Source organism: Haliotis rufescens, unplaced genomic scaffold (genome assembly GCF_023055435.1).
Source record: "Haliotis rufescens isolate VD_foot unplaced genomic scaffold, xgHalRufe1.0.p SCAF_6, whole genome shotgun sequence".
NCBI classification, from domain to species: domain Eukaryota; kingdom Metazoa; phylum Mollusca; class Gastropoda; order Lepetellida; family Haliotidae; genus Haliotis; species Haliotis rufescens.
In genome coordinates this window covers 48,770,664-48,794,336 of record NW_025964334.1, presented here as the reverse complement: position 1 = coordinate 48,794,336, position 23,673 = coordinate 48,770,664, and the positions used below count along the sequence as shown (strand labels likewise).

At 41.2% G+C, this 23,673-nt stretch overlaps 1 protein-coding gene across 4 annotated transcripts in view; it reads right to left on the bottom strand.

Annotated features, from left to right (window-relative positions):
* Nucleotides 1-2,813: 2,813 nt before the first annotated feature.
* The window catches only part of LOC124112912 (lactadherin-like), a 124,142-nt gene continuing 103,282 nt past the window's right edge, over nt 2,814-23,673 (bottom strand). For all 4 annotated transcript variants that reach the window (XM_046473099.2, XM_046473101.2, XM_048386692.1 and 1 more), the window contains 4 exons: nt 16,700-16,747; nt 15,345-15,587; nt 12,556-12,609; nt 2,814-5,708 (listed from right to left, as the gene is read on the bottom strand). In XM_046473099.2, coding sequence (XP_046329055.1) covers nt 5,428-5,708; nt 12,556-12,609; nt 15,345-15,587; nt 16,700-16,747 — 626 coding nt within the window. In that variant the 3' untranslated portion in view covers nt 2,814-5,427. The remainder of the gene's footprint in view (nt 5,709-12,555; nt 12,610-15,344; nt 15,588-16,699; nt 16,748-23,673) is intronic.

Here is a 23,673-nt window from a genome sequence, read left to right as displayed (position 1 = left end):
TAGTACAAGCACACACACACACACACACACACACACACACACACACACATACTGAACATACAATATGTTGCTGGTCAACGTGCCGTAGCACAGTGATGCTTGTTCATGCGCTCAACCACTGGTTTAGTTGGCCAGACGAGACACTTCACTGTCAGGTGTCTTGTTACCTTCCAGTTACGTGTGAAAGTTGTCACAGTTATTGGCGCTTATACCATCTATAATTTTTGTATTTCGGATTTATCGTACCCGTCCTCTTTAAAACGTCAGTGTCGACGAAGTCGTGATGATACTGTGGAAGTAATCTCGTTCGTGCGTCACCCCAAAACAGAGACAAGTCACATAACTAAGTTTCACTTTGGTGAAACCACAGGCATGGGTATGGGGCTGACAAACCTTGAAACATAATCGGGGCGAACCGCAAATTCGAACACTATCATAAATTCCTGGCGTGCCCAAGGGACACAACTCTGCACAGTGAGTGAGTGAGTGAGTGAGTGAGTGAGTGAGTGAGTGAGTGGGTGGGTGGGTGAGTGAGTGAGTGAGGACGCAAGGCAAGGCCTACACACATTGTACCAATGTCGGGCACTGGACCATGCTAGGCGTGATGAGCAGACACTTTTACTTTTACGAGGCTAAACTTCAAAGCCCGTGTGATGGTGTCAATCACTCGATTATTTACAGGTCGCCGTCATATAGCTGTAATATTGCGAAGTGCGGCGTCAAACAACAAACAAACAAAATATAAACAGTGGGATATTCATGTTAAACTGCGGCATGGTATCTCAGTGTGCTAGCACTATAAATCGGCATCAGTCCGGACTAGTACAATCAGCCACACACACACACACACCTGTGCATGCACGTCGCTAAAAAGTGAAATAATCTTGGACGCGACGTTAAACCCAATTTCACCTCACCTCACACCAGTTTCAGAAGGGTTTCTTGGGGTGCTGCCATTTTTGGCAAGTTTTAGGGTAGACATGTGGAGGACTTTTCCAAAGTTGAGGCATCAATGACATCATTTTGACTAGTACCATATGTTTCCATGTTTTAATCAGGTAAACAATTGCCTTTGCATGGGTGACGGGTGCCACAGTGAGTGAATATGGTTTTACGCCGCTTTAACGATATTCCAGCAATATCACGGGACACCAGAAATGGGCTTCACACATTCTACCAATGTCGGGAATCAAACCTTGGTCTTCGGGGTGTCGAGCGAACACTTTATTCAATTGGCTACCTGACTGACCCTGGGTGTCTCAGGCACCTTTAGGCGAACACATGGTATTATTACTATCTGAGACTGATTCATAAATACATCCTTATGGTGTAGTCAGAATCGTACAAGGGACTCTTGATTATGATTATCATTATGGTACTTATGATTATGGAAATGGCTTTGTTTAAATTTGTATTTATTTCGTCGACTCTACATCCCCCAGCTTACATCACATTATCACCAATAACAACAAAATATTAACTGTAATTTAAAGTTTTATTTTGTAATGAAGTACAATTGTACAAGTGTTAGAGTTGTCATGGCAACGATATACAGAACGAGGTTGCCATTAAATTACCATAAGATCGTATATCAACATATATCTTCTAGGCTGGCAACCCTTCTGTCCGGCTGCCGCCGACAAACATATACATAATAAATAAACCTGGTTTCAGTGTCGGAGGCCTACTTGGCTACATTCAGACCTCTCAAATATCAAATATACCAACTGCTACAATTATAGCTTTCTTACAATCGATTATCGTATTATTATTGTACACATGATTATAATTTGATGATGATTATGAGTTCAACTTTAACCTCACATTCTAAATAATAAAAAATATTTAAACGATTCATATATCAGACAACCTAAGGTAAATGTATTCTTTGGCATTGTTTTGATCCGATCTAAAAAATAGCTAAAAAGCACGGGTCTGAATAAATTATTCAGATTGTGTTTCGAAAAGCCTATTTTAATAGTTATTCACTTATCATTGTCACTAGACCTGGCTCTAATGCTAAGCACGTACCGCGGACATTGTCAGGGTGTGTCTGTCTAAACTACCGGTCAGTCACAAATGCCTTTGTTTTCGTCTACAAAAGAATCTTAGATAATTTATACTATCTAGGTTCAACGTCCGTCAAAAAGTCAGCATTTTCACAGAATATTTTTCACCCAATCTCATTAAAATCAGTTCTTAGTTCTCGCTACCGCTAAACAAAGATCTGAAGACATCCCATTAGGGGTCACGTCAGAACGACCTTTCATCCGACCAATCAGTGCGTTGCTTACCAGATTATGAATGTGACAGTCGGAATGTGATTTCTAATCATGCAATCTCGAAAACTTTAACATGGGGTATTCCGAACGATAGTTACGGGTTTAACGACTGAATCCTTACAATCTAGACCATCTATTAGTCATTCAAGGATGTTTTTTTGTTCGGGTTTCAAATTTTTAATCGAGAATTTGTCAGAATATGCTCCGAAGCGTAGTCGCCAATTTGAAATTTGTGCCGTAAAGCAAGAGAAAGCTGCCTTCTGATTGGTCATTCCATTGGTCGGTCAATGTTCGCGCGAGGTCGGTCTGACGTGACCCGTAATGGGATGTCCTCAGATCTTTGTTTAGCGGTAGCAAGAACTAAGATCTGATTTTAATGAGATTGATGTTTCACCCTGAATATCTACACGTACTTACAAAGTGGAAACGAGGTATCCAATCATTTGACGTAAATGGATATGTGTACATCAAGGTCCATTTAATGGATACATTGACACCTCGCAGGATGTATCCAATTGAATTAAAAAACGACCAAGGTCCATAACGACATCAATAACAGAAACGGTCAAACTTTTGTAACACTCCACACGGCTTAACATTAATTAAATAAGACACTGTAGACGGCGCATGGGAAAGTGTGGGGAACCTCTTCTTTGCCATGGGGTGTATTTTACGCTACAGTTCATTGGCTGTAGCGGTTAGTATAGTTCTACTCCTGTTATCCACACTTAACAGAATCTAGAACCGCTTCAAGATATGAACCTTGACCTATGACCTTGAGATTTGACCTGTCCTTGAGATTTGACCTATGACCTTGTGATATGACCTATGACCTTGGGGCATAGACGCCAGTTTCCGGTACTGAAGCTACTAAGCAATACTCCCAGTGTTACTAAGGTAAGCCAAGACGGCTGAGGTAGAGAATTTGTCGAAGACTTGATGGAGTTTAGTTCAAATATATCATCCCCACACGTCAAGAAGTTTGTAAGTTATGAGGACGTTTTTTTCAAAGTTCATTTTGGTATTTTCAAGAATAACGAACACTTATAGAGTGTTGTAACAATAACAACAAAAACAACAACAATCGTTACACAACCTACCACGGGAACTGTCTACCTCTATATCCTTACCAACTATCCGTCATGGAAGGTTGTTGCTAGGCAACGTGTGATTCCTTAATCACGTGATTCTTAAGCCGTTGGCGTCAATGAGAAAATGGCTTCTCTTCAACACTGCCTCAACAGAATTACACCCCTGGATATATTCCATGACCATTTCTTAAGTGGTGACGTCATTAGTTCATGACGTCACTCGTTGCCAAGCAACCTGAAAGTATCCCTGGTAACAATAACAATTGCGGGATGAATTGCATAGATACTATACACTTACTGAATACAGGGGTATGCTTTATACAACATTCGGTCAGTCCGAGTGAGGGGAAGACCTCTATTTCAAGCAGTATTATGTACACTGAAAATAAATAACGGGTGTACTGAACTGCCAGAGCTCAAACAACCATACACCAAGAAAAGAATCAGTGAACCGGTTTCGCATGGAAGTTAACTACCCTTGAATTTGCCAGCACATTTGAAATTGGGGACCTTTGTCTTTTGTAGAGCAGGACATTCAATTCGGGGAAGGATTCATCGGAGAAGATTCTGAATAACCGTTTCAGAAAGTGTTTTTCTTTTTCAACTGTCAAATTTTGAAATGTTTACGAATCCAAACGTTACTATGGACAAATGTTGGTCACTGATATCATGTTTCCTGACTAAAGACATCCGTCACCCCTTTCCAAATTCCTCCAGTCTCCCCGTTCGTCACCACTCGCACGTTTCCGCAAATCGCCATTCGGCTCGTCCCGGAATAACACGAGTAATAGCGAATGATCCCAGCTTCCCTGAAACTCCCCCCGTACCCATCGTTTCGTGATAATTGTATCTTCTAACCTGTCCCAAGATTATCCATTCGTAAAACCGGTTCGGTGATCATTTCCCTCGGAGCCGAGTACTAGGAACACTTAGATCGTTATATACAAAGTCAAGATTACTGGCAGTGCTATGAAATTACAACAAAATGAGGTTCCTTCTAATTTTTCAATATGAAATGCGTTACTATGGAAACGATGGCACTGCTTTGGATGAACATACATGCCTGTACTTGCTTCATAATATCTATAAGATGTTTTGCAGTGGGGCAACATGGCTTGGATGGGGCGTTGTTTTGGGGGAACGCCCCAAAGTTGTGTAACTATATTTTTTTAAATGAGTCAAAACATATATTTTTAGGTAATCATCAAGGTAGCAAGATTTATGTGATTACATAAATACCTTTTAGCGTGGAAAATAATCTTTTGAATTTGTAAATACTTATTTTGCATTTAAACGAAAAATATTCCTTGTTATCAGGAATTGATATGAATATTTGACTGCCAAAACTAAGTTTCTAATCATTTTGATTTCATAAAACAAATATCACAATTTTTAGCATAAATTTTAATTTCAACTAAACTAAACTCACGTTGCCCCACCGAATCGCAGCTGTAAGTAACATTGAATACGATATCAACTCGCCATCCATCAAGGCGACAAGATGTCTCCGCTGACATCGTCCTCCTACCTTGCACACTATCACAAAAGTCGCAGTTCGCTTCTGTTTATGCAAGATTTGGATCTTCCCGAGCAACGTCAACTTTACCCTACCGTCGCCCATATACGTTTGTGTCTACTGAGGGACAAGTTATTTTCAACATGTGAATTATGTCTTTTCCATGACGATCCTTAATAATGTGTATCTACGGTACAACCGCTTTGAAGCGTCTTTGCCACGGGTCACACTACAGCGTAGGGGCACTGTGCGAGTCCCGCTCTCAGTCACTTGCGAGCTCATTTGACAAACCATCACGGCTTGTGAAATAATAACCCCTCCCTTATGACAAGGGAGGTAAGTCAACACTTCCGTTATACAACCTCCTCACAGACATGTCTTTGAAGCAGGAAGCATGATTTGAACACACTCACTATAAACGTCACGACCCGCAGAGATCACAATAGAACAGTCTTTACCCTCCTCCTTCGTCATAGAACGTCAGTCAGCATTATCACCATTGTCTCTGATGTCACAATGACGTCATAATGACGTCACACTAACTGAAAACTTGAACCTCGCACAGAACTGCACTGAAGAGTCTACTCCAAGAATTGGGGACCCCCCAAGCCTCGATCAGGACATAACGCCCAACATGTCGCCTGATGCACTGTAGAATGAGTTTCTTCTCAAACAAAGCGTTGTTGAGGCTGCTGACGTAGTTGCACATGTTGCCGGACGCGTAGGAATCGTCTTCGTCTTTGAGTTTTTCGTCCACGTACACAACCAACTTGTCCAGATTCTTCATGTATTCCTGGAAGGACGTACCTTCTTGTTGCTCTGAAACAAACAGGGCAGATAAGTTACCATGACAACACATGGAGGGTATTTGCTGTTATCTTCCGCGAAGTTTAATACATGGTTCCAATTGCATGTTGCATTGCCCTGTAGTCAAACACGCAGACTTAAAATAAACCGGTGTCAACACATAGCATCAGATTAACGTGAACACATGGGCCAACCAATAACCTTTAAAAATGATGGTTTCAGAAGTATAAAGCCAGAGCACTTAACTGCTAAAAAATTCAAAGCCACTTCAGTAGTGGACGTCAGTATCCCTAGGCGCCGTTCCACAAAGCGATGTTAGCGCTAATACCGTCGTAATTCCCTAACATATATATATATTTAGACAGCCGAAGCGCTAAGATCGCTTTGAGGAACGGGGCCATGATAATTCAACCACGTCTACAAGACGAATCGGAAGACAACCATTCCAATTGAACACCTGAGTAGATGCTCAATATGTACCAAGATTATACATTGAAATATAAGCAATTATGCAAGTGTAAACGTACAGACTGGTTCAGCATAAAATGAGTTTCAACCTAAATTGCTGACTCATCCCTTATCAGTGGCTTACAAACATATCTGATGAGACTTTTTCAAGTGAAGGGGCCTCTGGCTCGGAATGAACTCTTTAACTCCCGGATCATTTTTCTCTCTATCTCTGACATTAGCAAGCCATTATGTTAATTGGTCTGTGTTTGAAGACGTGATACATTGCCTCTTGGTCCCTAGTAACGACAAGGAGCCGTGGTAGCATCGCTGATGAATGACCAAAGTATTTGGTTGTAGTAGCGAAAACACGAATATGTAGTCCCGAGAGATATGACTGACTTGAGAATGATAGCCTACAAGAAGTGTTAAACATGGGTTTCATTTTGGGTTATTTAAAACGTGTATGGATATTTCTCCTTCAGTGTGATCATTTAATGTTGGTGGCGTACGGTAAAAAGTCCGGTTCACAAATCAGTATAACGAATGTTAACTGTCCGGATTTTAACGGGTTATCTTTCCTTGTTTAACTTATGACATGGTTTGTAGAAATGATGAAATAAAACACATAAAAATCATGGTTTTAATGATACTCAGATCAAAGGATCAAGGTAGTACTACATTAGAATTATATTCTCATTGTGTGCTATTTATAACCGACAAGTTATTAGCTGTCCCGATTGAATAAATGGTGACTCAATATATTGCTCATTGATATTTCATGAGAGAAAATGTAGAAATGTCAACCCTACAGAAAAACTTCACTGAAGGCAGACTACTGTTCAGATGACGTCATGTACTCAATTTGTGACGTCATGAACAATGGATGACGTCATATCGATTTTTTCTCAACAATGAAGCACTGTGACGTATCAAGGCTTCAACTGACCAATCAGCATTGGAATAGCTAAATGCACATGTGCAAATATTGGAAAGTTATTATTCTACCCCTATGTGTAAAATAATTACTTTCAATAGGACACTGATACAGCCTTAGACAATTTAAATAATTGTAAATTAATCGGTTATAACAAAATCCCGCCGGCTGCCTTGTTTAATGACTTTAACAAAAAATCAAACGTTTTATCAATGCTCAACTTCGTGACACGGAAACGTCAGAAATAATTAAGGACATTTAAGGGCCAAGATCTTTGATGCAATCTAGATGACCCGTGGGCCGGGACCTAATGGACATTAACAGATCACCGTGTTTACAGGTTTTTCGTCTGGTGGCAGTGATAAATTACATAAGCAGTTATTTCATCACCTAGAGGGGACGCTGGCTACCCAATGAAGTGATCACCAGGATTAAACGAGCTAGATTGTCAGGTGTGCTAAAGTTTACTTAAGATCTACATCACGATAGATAAATCGGTCACAGATTGACCAGGGAGACACACAGCTAGATTGAACTGATCAGCCCCCGACTTTAATCCGAAAACAATTAATTCGTCTGGGGATTGTTTCTTTCCCTTTCGAAATGTATTAATTCAATTCAGTGACCCTTGCCTGACCCCTATAACAAATGAAATGGTCATCCATGTAAGTGGACCCCCGTCCCTAGAATCTCCACCCCCTTATGCTACCGGCGCCATCGTATAAGCATAGGCGTGGTTACTTCATTAGGGTGGGGCTCAATAGCGGTGGGTTTTCATGATATTTTCAAAATTGTACTTACAAAGAGGGCATTATTTGATGTTCTTTAAACACACAAACAGTTAAGCCAGCGTGCATGTCGCATTCTCAGTTATCAATCACTGTAAAACATGTGCGTCATTGCAGGTTCATACAAAAAGGGCATTCGTCACCACTCGCCCCTTTCCGTAAACCAATCAGAATGCTCGTATGATTTCAAGTTGTTCATCAAAGAATCCCTCAGAAATATTTTTTGATTTTACATATGTCTTGCATCTAGAAATGTACCCAAGACACAGTTAAATGTGTTCAATCATACTGTATAATTTCGCATGTCCAGGTGTGCTTTAAATTGCATCTGAAATATATATAATATATGGGGAAATATATGTGAACCATTACGCAACGAGTTGACAATTGTTTTAGATATGCCCGTTTGCGCTAAGACGGAACCCGGTCGCAAAACTATAAAGGTGAAATGAGTTGAATTCACCAGAGACTTTCCTCATTCCTTATAGTGCAGTAATCAAGACTTGCCAAATATTCTACACTTGCATGGACTGTATTGGATATATTTGTTTCAGGGTCTGCATGACAGACTAGTGAAATACTACAGATCTTTGATATTGTTTATGTTACAATGTGCACATAATATTTCAGAGGGGGGGGGGGGGGGGGGGGGGGGGGGGGCACGGGTGGCCCAGTCGTCTAAGGCGCCGCAATTCGCTGTGCAGAGTTGCGTCCCTTGGGCACGCCAGAAACCTATGATTGTGGGTTCGAATCCCGGTTCGCCCAAATTATGTTTCTAGGTTTGTCAGCACCATACCCGTGCTCGTGGGTTTCACCGAAGTGGTAACGTCTTAGACCTGCATCACTTCGGGCTTTTCTCCCACATTAAGCTGACACGCCGTGATATAACTGGAATAATGTTAAAAGCGGCGTTAAACCCAACTCACTCACTCAGATTTTGGAATTGTGTGGTATCTCCCGGTATCAATATTAAGCCTTGTAAATCCAACTCGAACGCAACATAATAATCAAAGATATATCCGCAAAACTACACAGAACAGAAAAACAGATAATCTAAAGCAGCATTCAGTCGAACAATGACTCTCTGCTCGTACCAAGCACGTTAACACATGAGTACCAAGATTCAAATTAAACCCTGTGCGCCCACCCCTCGTGCCCCTCGTAATGTAGCCTAACTGCACGTATAATGTATCCATTACCGTTAGCCAATAAACCTCAGGTGGATTGTCGCGCTCGGTTATAGCAATATAGCTGGGGAGTAATCGAACCATTATACTGTCAATAGCATTTACGTTATAGGGTGGCATTCGCTACCGCCAATTTGGTATTAAATCTTCCAGTACTTACAGAGATAATCATAGGCTCGATGCCCGAAGCGGGGCATTAGAATGCTAATCGGGGCTGGTCTTGGATCTGTAGAATTCCGAGTTTTGTGGAATATTTTATATGATCGACTTGTTCGCACTAGCGATATATCCGCCATAGTAGCACGTGCGGGTGAATAGGTGAATGAGTTGAATTGAAAGTAACAAGAAAGGATATGTGTTAATGTAACGAAAATGAAAAGTAGACTGATATTCATTTGAAACGTTGCGAAAACATAAATCTTACTATAATGTAAAATCGATTGTAATGAATATCAAAAGTATTTTTGAACTTTCTTTGAGTTTTGTACAATTATTTTGTATTATCGACTTGACGATATCTCCCATTGTGTGCACGTGCGAGTGAATAGTTTCATATTGTTTGTTTGTTGTTTAACGCTGCAATTGGGACACGATGACATGCATCAACCAAGTCACGGAACCTGACCACCCGATCCCGTTAGTCGCCTCTTACAAGCATGGGTGTCTGACCAATTCTATCCCGGATCTTCACGGGGGGCGGGTGAATAGATGATTTGGTATAATTAAAGGAATCAGAAATAATTTGTGTTAATACAACAAAAACGAAAGTATATTAATATTTATCTGAAAATATCTATTATGAAAATATAAATCTGATAATGATGTGAAATCGATTGAATATCAAAAATAGTATTGAACTTTCTTTCCGATTAAGAAATAAATATTAAGTTAGAAATGATCAAAACAATCATGATACGGTCCCTTACAGATGCCAGATCGACAGCCATATAGTAGGATAAACCTTACACGCTACCATGACGACAGCAACGTCTGTATTTACATCATCGTCGACACGCACAACCAGCGTACTGTGTAGGTTGTTTAAACCTACGCCTGTCCCTGTACGGCTACCCATCCCATGTTAAGGACAACAACTTTGTACCGGCGCTGAATTTTATTCCTGTGGGGTCGGGGTACTTGGCATATGGGGTGCAGAGCGGAATGCCGTGTTTACACTGCAGCAGGGCTGAATCAGGAAACGTGATTTAGCATGCACCGTGTTTACCTATAGTTGCATGTTTAGGACAACACCTTATGGAAAGCCTTGTATCATTAGAAAATATACACAAACCCGTGAAATACGGGCTGTAATGAGAGGGAGTCATTAGCTGTGTTACGTGCGTTTTAAGCGAGAGATAACAAACACACGCGGAGAACGTCCTTTATCTTCCTACGAGGTATGTACACTACTGCGCAAAACAACCTTCCCCTCGATCGCGACGCGAATATTTCGCGGCACTGTCGCGATCGTTGGAACTGCACAAATTAAAACAAAATTATTTCGCGTCCCGCGTTCAAGGGGATGGTTTATTTAGACTAGTGGAGTACCAGAATGTGTTGTTAGAGAAACGTATGTTAACGTTGAGTAGCCGTTTCTATCAGCAAGACAATAAAACAGTATTTTTGGAGAGCTGTAGTGATTCAGGATTCTCTATATAGGCAAAGGAGGCTACATATGCCAGTCTGCATAACTACCGTGGCTCCATCCTAAGCGGAGATGAAGAGTTAAACATATTCTTACAACAATCTAGGTGATGGATCTGTGCACAGTTGATGATGAAGGCGACAACGTTATTCTGGGTCAAGGCTCCATCGAAGACTACTTCTCATGACTCGACCACATTGTTACTCCGTTCTCGGACCACCCATTACACCATGTGAACCGAATCAGCGTCTTAAGTGTCACTTTAAAGACGGTTAATCTGTCCCTTCCGTCGATGGTCCTACCACGCTGTAATGTATTTTCAATACACCGCCGCCATTAAAACACACGCACGTGCATACCCCTCGCCCACGACCACGCTCGTTCTTATACACAAATCTGCCAGCAGTTATACAATATCACCGATAGTTTGTAGCAGTGCATCGTGCACCTGCTTGTACTGTCCCGAACTCCAGGCTACTCTTTTCTCCTTAATTAAAAAAATCACCATCAAAACACCTCTTTGCAAATCAAACCACCGCTACCGACAAATAGTGTGTGTTCAAACCATCTGTACAAATTCCTAAAACAATGTGGCGTATGTTGCGCTGCTGTCGATTTCCCAAGCCTAAGGCCTTGTTATCAAATATATATATAACCTCAAGTGCTGAGGAACAGATTCCATTGGGCGAAAAAGGCAAAATAGCTGTGAAAATTATATGAATGATCACTGAAAATCAGTGATGACACCAGCTGTTCGCGAAAAGGGTAAGCAACGAAACTGAACCTTTTACATACATTGACTACCTACATCAAACAGAACCTTAAGTACCGACAGTTTGGTGTAACAAATTCCGGTTTACCGAGTGTCCGCTCAACACAACAGGAGCGTGGGTATAGCACTAGGTTTCATTTGTGATGGTTGGAATGTGACCGAAATTCGGATTGACGGGTGTCCGCTCAACAAAACTAAAGCATGAGTATATTACTAGGCCTCGTTTGTAATGGTTGGAATGGAAAAAAGAATCGGATTGACGAGTGTCCGCTCAACAAAACTGAAGCATGAGTATATCACGAGGCCTCATGTGTAATGGTTGGAATGTGAGGGGGTTGTATTAAAGAGTTCCATTTATACATGTCGTAATGTCATGAACTCATATCCAACGTCACTTTCTCCTCTACTATTGGTCAAACGTCTGGGGACCCACCTCGCACCTGCCACACTTGCCGAGGTATTTGTCGCGTCCCCACCCACCCAGGCTAAATGGGTTTACTATGAAAATACCCCAACAATTGTCCCCTAATGATGACGGGCTGGCCATGGTACTTAAATCTGGCAGCATTTGAACAGCTCGTTCTGTTTATTTTCCTGGGTAAGGCGATATGGAGACAGTTTTGGTGTTAAAACACACAGATGACGTCCTCACAATAAGACAGGAATATCACTACATGAGATCATACTGTAAGACTCGCTGAAGAGCTGCGAAAATCAACTTCATGTGTTGGAGACTACTCCTTATGAATACTCCTTATGAAAGCAATATATAGCAGCCAGATGGCAAGGAGTGTTGTAAGGGCTGATGGGGGTGGGGGAGCAGGGGAGAGGGAGTGCGAGTGTGGGTGAGGGGTGGAGCATGTTGACTCTCCGTCTATCGGAATGTGTCAAGAGGCAAAGATACACATTTAGAAACAAGTCCAATAACAGCACTGTGGATATAGCGAGACCCTTGACACTGCCACCAGCAGGTGACATGGACAAATCTACATGTGACTATCCATATTTGTTGCAATAACATGGTTAGTTTTATCATGCGTTTTACCAACATAGAGTATTAAAGTAGACACGTGTCACTCTTACCTCCGTTCTCGTTAGTAAACAATGGAGCGTCGTCTGGAAGCCGTTTGTCAATTCCTGGAATGTAACAAATAAATATTATCATCAAATTATCGAAAATTAATTAATATACATGTCCCACAGATGAATTCTCAATAAAACGAGTGTAAAGCAGTGTTCGAAATACCTGCCTGCCCGACCGTCCGAGACGGGTTGATTTCAACTCGGGCTGCCAGATTTTCAAATCCCCCTGCCCGACGGTCGGGTTATATTTCATATGTAAAAATATTCTAAATATTTCCCGATAATAAGCATTATTTACATGATGTATTCTAGCATATTAAATACAAATCTGACCTAAAAAGTGTTTGCTATTTCTTTTCTTGCCTTACTTCATGTTCAATGAATTCGATTTAAAGTTTTAATTAAATTATCCTGAGAAACATATGATTATAGTGGGCAGGCAGGTTTTGGTCAGGGCTGGCAAGTATTTCAGCTAGCCAGTCCTGTGGTCTGGCTGAAAACTTTGGGAGTTTCATACCCTAGTGTAAAGTCTTCATGGGGATACACGGTATATAAATCACCGACTCAAACAACTGCTCCGACTTGCTACATGCATGTAACATGCAGTAAGTCCAATGACCTGTGAGTTCTAAGTGTGAATGGTGAGGCGAATTGGGTTTAACGTCGCGTCCAAGATTATTGCACTTATATAGCGACGTGCATGCACGTGTATGTGTGTGTGTGGCTGCTGGTACTAGTCCGGACTCATGCCAATTTATAGTGCTAGCTCACTGAGATACCATGCCGCAGTTTAACATGAATACCCCACTCAGACACATTATACTGACTCCGAGCCGACCAGTCCCTGTTTTAGCCCCTTTATGCCGAGAGCCAGACAGGGTAACAACAAGTACCATCTTTTAACGTCTTTTGACATGACGCGGCCGAGAACCGAACCCCGGACTTTCCGCTCTCCGGGCGGACGCTCTACCACAAGACCACGGAGGCGATCGTAAGTGTGAATGAACAGAGAGTCAGATTATAACATTTTCCAATGACTTTCAACGCGTCTTGTGACTATTATGACGTTAAGAATGTTAACCCCTGACTGCGAAAGAAGATATTTTGACGGTTCTATTTTAATATCTTGAAAGTAATGGAGAAAAGCACTTTACTTCAGTGTAGAAAGTGAGTATTGTTTTACACCGCTTTTAGCAATATTCCAGCAATATCAGGGCGGGGGCACACCAGAAACTGGCTTCACACATTGTACCCATGTCGGGAATCGAACCCGGGTCTTCGGCGTGACGAGCGAACGCTTTAACCACTAGGCTACCCGACCGCCCCTTACTTCAGTGTAAGCCGTTTTCGGTTCATCATTCATAAGAATAACATATAATATATCAATTTTATCAAAACATAAAGACAATGTGTCATATGTTTTAAGAATTTAACTTGCAATTTTCTAAATTCTTTTATAATTGTTATACCCAATTTGCTCAACTTCTTCAGGGTACCTTGGCGGCCGGGTAGCCTAGTGGTTAAAGCGTTCGCTCGTCACGCCGAAGACCCGGGTTCGATTCCCGACATGGGTACAATATGTGAAGCCCATTTCTGGTGTCCCCCGCCGTGATATTGCTGGAATATTGCTAAAAGCGGCGTAAAACCAAACTCACTCACTCACTTTTCAGGGTACCTACTTTTAAGATGAAAGCAAAGAAGAGATTGAAAGGACATTTGGATGATTTCTAAAGCGAAGGAGAATAAATCGAATATGGAGTCAGGGTTCTTGTACAGCGGAAACGTCTTTACATCTTGAACTCGATAATTCATGTAGATGATGGAACTTTGGGTAGCTCCATCTCGATAAAAAAGGAGCTAAAATTAAAGCATGAACACCCACAGTGGCACACCAGGTGTTCGCGAAACGGATGAGCAAAATCTATCTCCGAGGCCTCATGATTCTAATATTTTCATTTAGTGACATCGGAACAATGGAACTTGAGAAAAACGAGTGTATGGAGAAAAATTCAGAGGTGAAACCTCCATAGTCCAAAACCCGTTAATCCGGCAACCTTGCATTCCGGGTCAGGACATGTGTTTGTCCGGTTTGTCCAGGCGTCAGTGTAATCTTATAATTTGATTCGAAATTCTGAAGTCAGTATTTTGTAGGATTTAGTCTTGTATAGGACAAACAACTTCTGTCATGTCGGTTTTTTGACGTACATCACAACATACGTATTGTGCACATACGGGATTGGATCGGGAATCGTTTAAGAACATGGACAAGGGTATGGGTTTAAGAACAATACATCGTTGGTACTGGGACTGTAAACCCCTATTCTATGCCCGTGTCAACTGACCGTTGGTATCGGCCTCAAAACCCCTAGTCTGGGCCCCGTGTCAACTGACCGTTGGTATTGATCCTATAAACCCCTATTCTGGGCCCCGTGTCAACTGACCGTTGGTATTGATCCTCTAAACTCTTATTCTATGCCCGTGTCAACTGACCGTTGGTATTGGGTCTCTAAACCCCTAGTCTGGGCCCCGTGTCAACTGACCGTTGGTATTGGGTCTCTAAACCCCTAGTCTGGGCCCCGTGTCAACTGACCGTTGGTATTGGGTCTCTAAACCCCTAGTCTGGGCTCCGTGTCAACTGACCGTTGGTATTGGGCCTCTAAACCCCTAGTCTGGGCCCCGTGTCAACTGACCGTTGGTACTGGGACTGTAAACCCCAATTCTATGCCCGTGTCAACTGACCGTTGGTATTGGGCATCTAAACCTCTATTCTGGGCCCCGTGTCAACTGACCGTTTCGTCCTTGCCACGTGTAGATAATGACTCCAGCCACTGCCTGTTTGGTGCCAAGGTCCACCGTCCACACGGGGTTGTCGCCGTAGAGGTTGTCAAGGATGGTGCAACTCTGAAAGTTGATGTCAAGGCTACCGTCCACCGCACGTGACGCGTGACCTTCCGCGACCTGGTTCCGGATGTGACGTTTGTAATGACGTTTGCTGTTAATCCAGGATTCCTTCTTGAAGGCAAGGTTCTCAACTAGAAGAAAGATAAATGTTTAGTTAAAACTGGATTTTATTTCTCACAAACATGATCGAAATAGTTCGCGGTATGTAATGAGCTAACCCCCATTCCCCTGTCTGAAAACTACATCAACAAATCAATATATGCATGGCAAAATATTACTTTGTACCCTTTTAGAAACTCCTCGATCACCATGGGAGGTGGTCCCATCCCAATCTATTGACGAGGACGCCAAAAACCAAGAGTGAGCTTGGCGAGTGAATGTGAATTTGCACCGCAGTCAGCAAAATTTCAGAGGGACCACAGCGGTCTGTAAATACTCACGGCAGGGCAGTTTAGTGGTTGATAGAATGACACACATCAGCAAGGTCTTACCACATGATCTTCCTTTTAAACGAGGGTGTACATAGGAGTGATGGGGCTACACTGACACTTACAACAAAGAGGGTGTTCACGAGAGCTGACAAAGAGGGTGGTCATATGGGCCGATTGGAGTATTTGGACCCTAACATCAAAGAGGGTGGTCATAGGGGTGATAGCGCTATTTTGACCCTTACAACGATGAGGGTGTTTGTAGAGGTGATGGGGCTCGATGACACTTACAACAAAAGGGTGTTCACGAGGGGTGATAGCTCTATTTTGACCCTTACAACAAAGAGGGTGTTCACGAGGGGTGATAGCTCTATTTTGACCCTTACAACGATGAGGGTGTTCATATGGGCCGATTGGGGTATTTTGACCCTTACAACAAAGAGGGTGTTCACGAGGGGTGATAGCTCTATTTTGACCCTTACAACAAAGAGGGTGTTCACGAGGGGTGATAGCTCTATTTTGACCCTTACAACGATGAGGGTGTTCATATGGGCCGATTGGGGTATTTTGACCCTTACAGCAAAGAGGGTGTTCACGGGGGGTGATAGCTCTATTTTGACCCTTACAACGATGAGGGTGTTCATATGGGCCGATTGGGGTATTTTGACCCTTACAACAAAGAGGATGTACATAGGGGTGATGGGGGTATTTTGACCAAAGTTTGGTACTGAACCCGGACTTTCTGCGCGGCGGACGAACGCATGAAAGGCTGTGCTCACCACTTTCGAATCCTATACAGACATCGCAATACTCACCACACGGCGTGTCTTCATTAATCCTCATGAAACCGCTGCTGCATATCCCTGTGATGAAAAGAAACTCCATCAGAACGGTCTCCTTTACTTGTAGCTATACACGTGTGATGCTATATCAAGCTGGATATTTCAATTTATGCTGTATGTCAAGCATACGTTTATCAGTATTATCCATTTTTTGTTGATTCTGTTTTTTGATTAACGCCGCACTCCGCAATATTCGAGCTATATGACGGCGGTCGGTAAATAATCGGATCTGAAAATCTTGTGATTGATATCATGAGCATCGATCTACGAAAATGGGATACGATGGCATGCATCAACTAGGTCAGCGAGCCTGACCACACGATCCCGTTAGTCGCCCTTGACAAGCAGAGTTATCTAACCTTTCACTAACACCAGTTGTACATGTATTTCACTCAAACCAGGGTCATGAAAAACAGATCAGTTTGCCAGGTTCTCAACATCAATTCACCCATCTTCCCGAGGCAAGGGAGTTAACTGACTTTAAAAGTCCAATTTCCACCCTTGCCGAACTAGGCTGGTATTATGGAGTTACATTTTGGCTGGACTAACGAGTCTAAGCATAGTCCAATCAAAGTCGCGCAACGAAATCGAAATCCGGTTCGTAATTTGTCAAGCAGATTTCGGCCGATTGCAGGATTTGCAAAGCATGTGCATCGCTAACTCGTTGACAAGAGATATTTCCTAAATCTTTTCATGTTTTTAATTAAGGTGCTCACGTGATTTGATGCACTTCGCGATGTAAGACTCGTTTTATCACAAAATAGATCTTGATTATCGATCAGATCGTCTTGACAGGGCGCCGCAGTTTTGTTTGAAGCAAATGCAAGTGATACGAGAGGTGGAATTTGATTGGTCCATAGGAGAGGCATAGAAGGGACACAACTGGTAACAGTCACTGGTGGCGATACGATCGAGCCCAGGAATTCCAGCCTAGTTCGGCAAGGGTGGAAACTGGACTTTTAAAGTCAGTTAACTCTCTTGCCTCGGGAAGATGCCATTCACCAAGCATTCACACACTAAATCTTACAAAACCCATGACTTTTAAAAGGCGTTCGTAAAACACACACGTTAATTACACGGCTGTAATAGGATTACAAAGACAATATTCATTACCCAGTTGTTTTATTTGTCAGAGTTAAATTCGGAAAAAAAGATCATATAGAAGGCCATTGACTTCATATAGTGATTTACCCATCATGCAACAGGACACCATGGGTTTATTATATGTTAAAAATGGCAATTTAATCCTTCAAATGCTAAATCTGCTAACGCCTTCCTGTGATTGACAGTCTAGTGTCGACACATATATCAAACTAGCAAATATCAGGATTACTTGTGATATCAAAGCAGGATCAAATTACGTAAGTGTTTGAAATCTTAAAGCCAGTTCAAGTGTGTGAAATGCCCGGAGATTGACGGGGATTACCGATGTTTGACGAATGTAAGTGGCGGTCTGACAATGATCGATATCAAGCTGATATAGAACGCGTATGGGAGTTTTATCCAATGGTAGTGTTATACGTGATATTTCGCTTTTAAAATGGAAAAGTTATTGTGGATGGACCGCCAAATACCTAAAAACAACATGGTCGAATTTTTACAATATGAATACCACAGACGAAATGACAACACAGTTATGTTATGAAAATATTAAACATTATATTCACAAAATGCATAATCAAAATATCCAAGCTGAAAGATCAATGCATGTCATTCCGGTATCAGACATACTTTCAATAATATTTCAATGAAATAATTTCAATTTTGAAATTTGAGCCCTATGATAATAAAGAATGTGAAACGAAAAAAAATGAAGCGTAGTTTAAGTACGTCAGAAGACACCTCTGATAGCGCGATAGTGAGTAATGTGATATGCTATTCCCCTAAGACTTGTTTATATTGAGTAATCCAACCCTCAGTCGTACCGGGGACAACCAACTGAGAAGTAGTTAGGGGAAGGTAGTATCAGTCGTGAAGGATCGGATAATAACAACTTGTTGTACAGAAAATAGCACAGCTACTATAAAAATTCACGCGCGAGCATCATATTTTAAGTACAGATTTCAAATAGAAAATAGGATTATAATTAGAAATCGATGATGAAATATTTGTATCACTATCGCCTCAAGATGAACGGGTTCGCATATTCAAATATAAACTGCTGGGCAAAAGAAAGTGTACACTTGAAAATCGGATTTGACCAACAATTACAAACGGCATCAAAACGTCACAACGTTGAAAACAGTCGCCGAAACACTGCAAACTTGAGGTCCAAAATACAACCATGAAACCGTATCAAATATATCACAATCGCAAAACCATTTCTTGTTAGTTTCATTTTCATCACAATCAAACTTGGGTGTATACTTTCTTTTGCCCGGTAGTGTAACAATATACTATCCAAAAATTATAACGCTAGGAATCAAACACGTTTTATACGTCACGTGACGGTAGCGGACATTACGTTTTCTCCGCCGTTTTAGTCCTTCCTATGTTGACATTTTTCTCAGTGATAAAGTGCTATACCTTGATAATCACGTCAAACTTCGCTTTTTCCTGTTTTGCTATTTTCCCATTTCTCTTTGTGTGGAAAGGTGAAAGGGATGGCAGGCAGATACAAAAATACTCGAGCGACGTTTCTCCACAATCTCTTTCAGTAGACAATGGGCTCGCTTTACCTATTTATTACGGAGGCTTAGAGGCTATTATGGGGCTGATAGCCATGTTTCTAACTCGCTAATCCCGCCAATTAAGGGATTAAATTTGTCAAAAGGGGCTTTAGTCTTGACATAACTCTCTTACAAGGGGTCACGGTACACAAATATGTGTACTATGGCTTAAACGTTAAAAGAATTCGAGATGATTTAGCAAAAATAAAATACACAAAAAAAATACACATATCGAATCCTGACCGTTGATACAAAGGTTTTGCTTATATTACTAGGAGGATGCATATATCAAATATGTGTAAAATTTGCACAATGACTCTTGAACAATGGGTGTTAGCGCGTGACTTGAAATGTTTCTTTTTTTTAAATTGTTACGTTTGCATGTTTTAACGCGACGTCTTGATGCATTTGTCACGCATGGCGTGGTGTTGAATTTATGGAAGAAAACCCATGTCAGTGTTTGTCTGACACTCTCTTTAACATGATGGGTGAATATGTCGACAAGCCCGAGTCCACCCTGCCCATGAGGGGCGGCCATCTTGGATTTGACCCGACAAGGTCGGACTATTTTAACGGATGAAAGGACCATATGTGTCAAAATATACACCCTCGAAGAGTTTGGTGTCAAATAAAAAATTAAAAAAGACCGAAAGCTTGAATAGTTTAGGGTGTTTTAAGTTAGTTCTGATATTAAAAGCATGGTGGTGTCATTTAAAGTTTTATTGAGGTTCGCGACATTTTATCTGCAGTTCTGATTGATTGTGGTCTTTTTAATAATTCTAAAAAAGCGGCAATGACAATTGCAGGACGTCTCTCGTGACATTTTATTTGAGTCTTGTGTAGTTTTAATACTGGCATTAATCACATGCTCGAGGCCGCGCCAGATACGAACACGCCGGTCCAACACTTCGGTGACGGAAACCAGATTCCAGATGGTCGTATTGACGCCTCTAGTTCGATCAATTATATAATACAGCGGTTATTTGGCTTTTCTTGTCAATAATGTTGTTATCAATATTGATATATCCACGGGTGAGTGGCACGGTATGATTCTGATACTGGATTTGTCGTGTCTGATACTGATTTGATACAGGACTTGCGCCTGATACTGATCCGATACTGGACTTGTGTCTGATACTGATCTGATACTGGACTTGTGTCTGATACTGATTTGATACTGGACTTGTGTCTAATACTGATCTGATCCTGGACTTGTGTCTGATATTGAACTGATACTAGTCTGTTAAAATTTTACTTTAATGAAATTGCATCACAATGCTTTGCAGACAATTGTGACGTCATTGTTATCATGACGTCCCAATCAAATGACATCACTAATGGCTCTGCTACTGAAGCTGTAGCTACTGAAGCTCGTTGATAAAAGTGGAAAAACAAGCCTCGGAATTTTTCCACTTTTATAAACTCGTGTTGATATATTTGATATTAAAAGACACTCGGGTGAGATTCCCTATTTATCATCCAAAACCATCTTCCCGAGGCAAGGGAGTTAACTGACTATAAAAGTCCAGTTTCCACCCTTGCCGAACAAGGCTGGTATTATGGAGTTACATTTTGGCTGGACTAACGAGTCTATGCATAGTCCAATCAAATACGCGCAACGAAATCGAAATCCGGTTCGTAAACTGTCGTGTAGATTTTGGTCGTTTGCTGGGTTTGCAAAGCATGTGCACCGCCAACTCATTGTCAACAGAGATATTTTCCAAATCTTTTCATGTTTTTAATCAAGGTGCTCACGTGATTTGACGCAATTAGCAATGTAAAACCCGTTTTTATCACAATATAGATCTTGATTATCGATCGCCGCCATTTTGTTTGAAGCAAATGCATGTGATACGAGAGGTGGAATCTGATTGGTGCATATGAGAGGCTTAGAAGGGACATAACTGGTAACAGCCACTGGTGGCGCTACGATCGAGCCCAGGAATTCCAGCCCAGTTCGGCAAGGATGGAAACTGGACTTTTAAAGTCAGTTAACTCCTTGCCTCGGGAAGATGTCCAAAACTGGCTCCAACAAGAGATATCGGTAGGATGAGATCATGCGATATCAACATGGTAGATATCGCTGCAATGAAATTGCATCACAATGCTTTGCAGATCATTGTGACGTCATTGGTTACCATGACGTCACAATCAAATGAAATCACTAACAGCTCTGCTACTGAAGCTGTTAGCAGTAGTTTGTACATTTAAAGGGGAAGTGTACACGCAAAAATCACTTTCTTTCTTTTTCTAAACAAAACGCAATTTTAGAATTAATTAGTATCTGTGTTTGAAAATATAAACTCATTTTTTTCACAGTGAAAGTAGGAAGCTCACAATAGTGTGAAAATGATATGCCGTTATGAGGCCTTCGTTTTTCGAGCTAAACAGGCCTGAGTTATCCCCCTTAGATTATGACGTAATTGGTGCTAATTCAACTGGGTCCCTGACTATTCTCAACGCAAAAGATATCAAGTACCAGTTTGCGGTAAAACAACATGGCCTACGACACACTCCGGCGCAGTGGTGACTCAGCATAACACTATGCTGGCTGGCATCTGAGACGCTAGAATCACACACCTGGACCTACACCACGTGAAGCGGCTCTAACAAAGCATGATGACGTCATAATGTTTATCAATTGGCACCAATGACGTCATATTTCAAGGGGCATAAGCCATGGTGTTTTTGTTGTGGAAATAGAACACTTGGTAAATGTGAAAAATATAAATCGTTTTAATGCGAAAAATATGTTAATTAATTGTGATATTTTTATATTTTTGTCTATGACACTTCTAGGTTAACACTTTTAATGTGGAAAAAAGTACAAGAAAAATAGGTTCATTTCCGTGTGAAGTTGCCCTTTAAGACACTGCTTATTACTGTCTACAAACTGAAAAAGATGATAGATAAAATCTCACACTTTTGTCTTTTGAAATTTATCAACACTCGGAGGTTTTCTATTTTCATCAACGATTGTTGATATACTTGATATCAAAAGACACCAGGGTGAGATTATATTTATCATCCAACATCATTCTTCCAACTTTTTCAGTTCAGATTCTCTATGTCTGGTCACCTATGATTTGGTTTGACTATGTCTGATATAGTTCTTACCTCATCAAACCTGACACTTGTCAAGTGATTATTAATCTAATATCTTTTATTTGTCAGGGGGTTATTAGTTCTTATGTCATCATGCCTTTCACTGATCTGGAGCTACTTTATATCTATCTGGTTATATCTGCTATTTGTCAGGGGGTTATTGGTTCTTATGTCATCATGCCTTTCACTGATCTGGAGCTACTTTATATCTATCTGGTTATATCTGCTATTTGTCAGGGGGTTATTGGTTCTTATGTCATCATGCCTTTCACTGATCTGGAGCTACTTTATATCTATCTGGTTATATCTGCTATTTGTCAGGGGGTTATTGGTTCTTATCTCATCATGCCTTTAACTGATCTGGAGCTACTTTATATCTATCTGGTTATATCTGCTATTTGTCAGGGGGTTATTGGTTCTCATCTCATCATGCCTTTCACTGATCTGGAGCTACTTTATATCTATCTGGTTATATCTGCTATTTGTCAGGGGGTTATTGGTTCTCATCTCATCATGCCTTTCACTGATCTGGAGCTACTTTATATCTATCTGGTTATATATGCTATTTGTCAGGGGGTTATTGGTTCTCATCTCATCATGCCTTTCACTGATCTGGAGCTACTTTATATCTATCTGGTTATATCTGCTATTTGTCAGGGGGTTATTGGTTCTTATCTCATCACGCCTTTCACTGATCTGGAGCTACTTTATATCTATCTGGTTATATCTGCTATTTGTCAGGGGGTTATTGGTTCTCATCTCATCATGCCTTTCACTGATCTGGAGCTACTTTATATCTATCTGGTTATATCTGCTATTTGTCAGGGGGTTATTGGTTCTCATCTCAGCATGCCTTTCACTGATCTGGAGCTACTTTATATCTATCTGGTTATATCTGCTATTTGTCAGGGGGTTATTGGTTCTCATCTCATCATGCCTTTCACTGATCTGGAGCTACTTTATATCTATCTGGTTATATCTGCTATTTGTCAGGGGGTTATTGGTTCTCATCTCATCATGCCTTTCACTGATCTGGAGCTACTTTATATCTATCTGGTTATATCAGCTCACGTGATTATCCATACTGACCTAGTCATGCCTCCAACTAAAGTCACAAATGACCTTAATCTTGTAATTGTCTTTATATAACCCTTTTAAATTATGCCTACACGT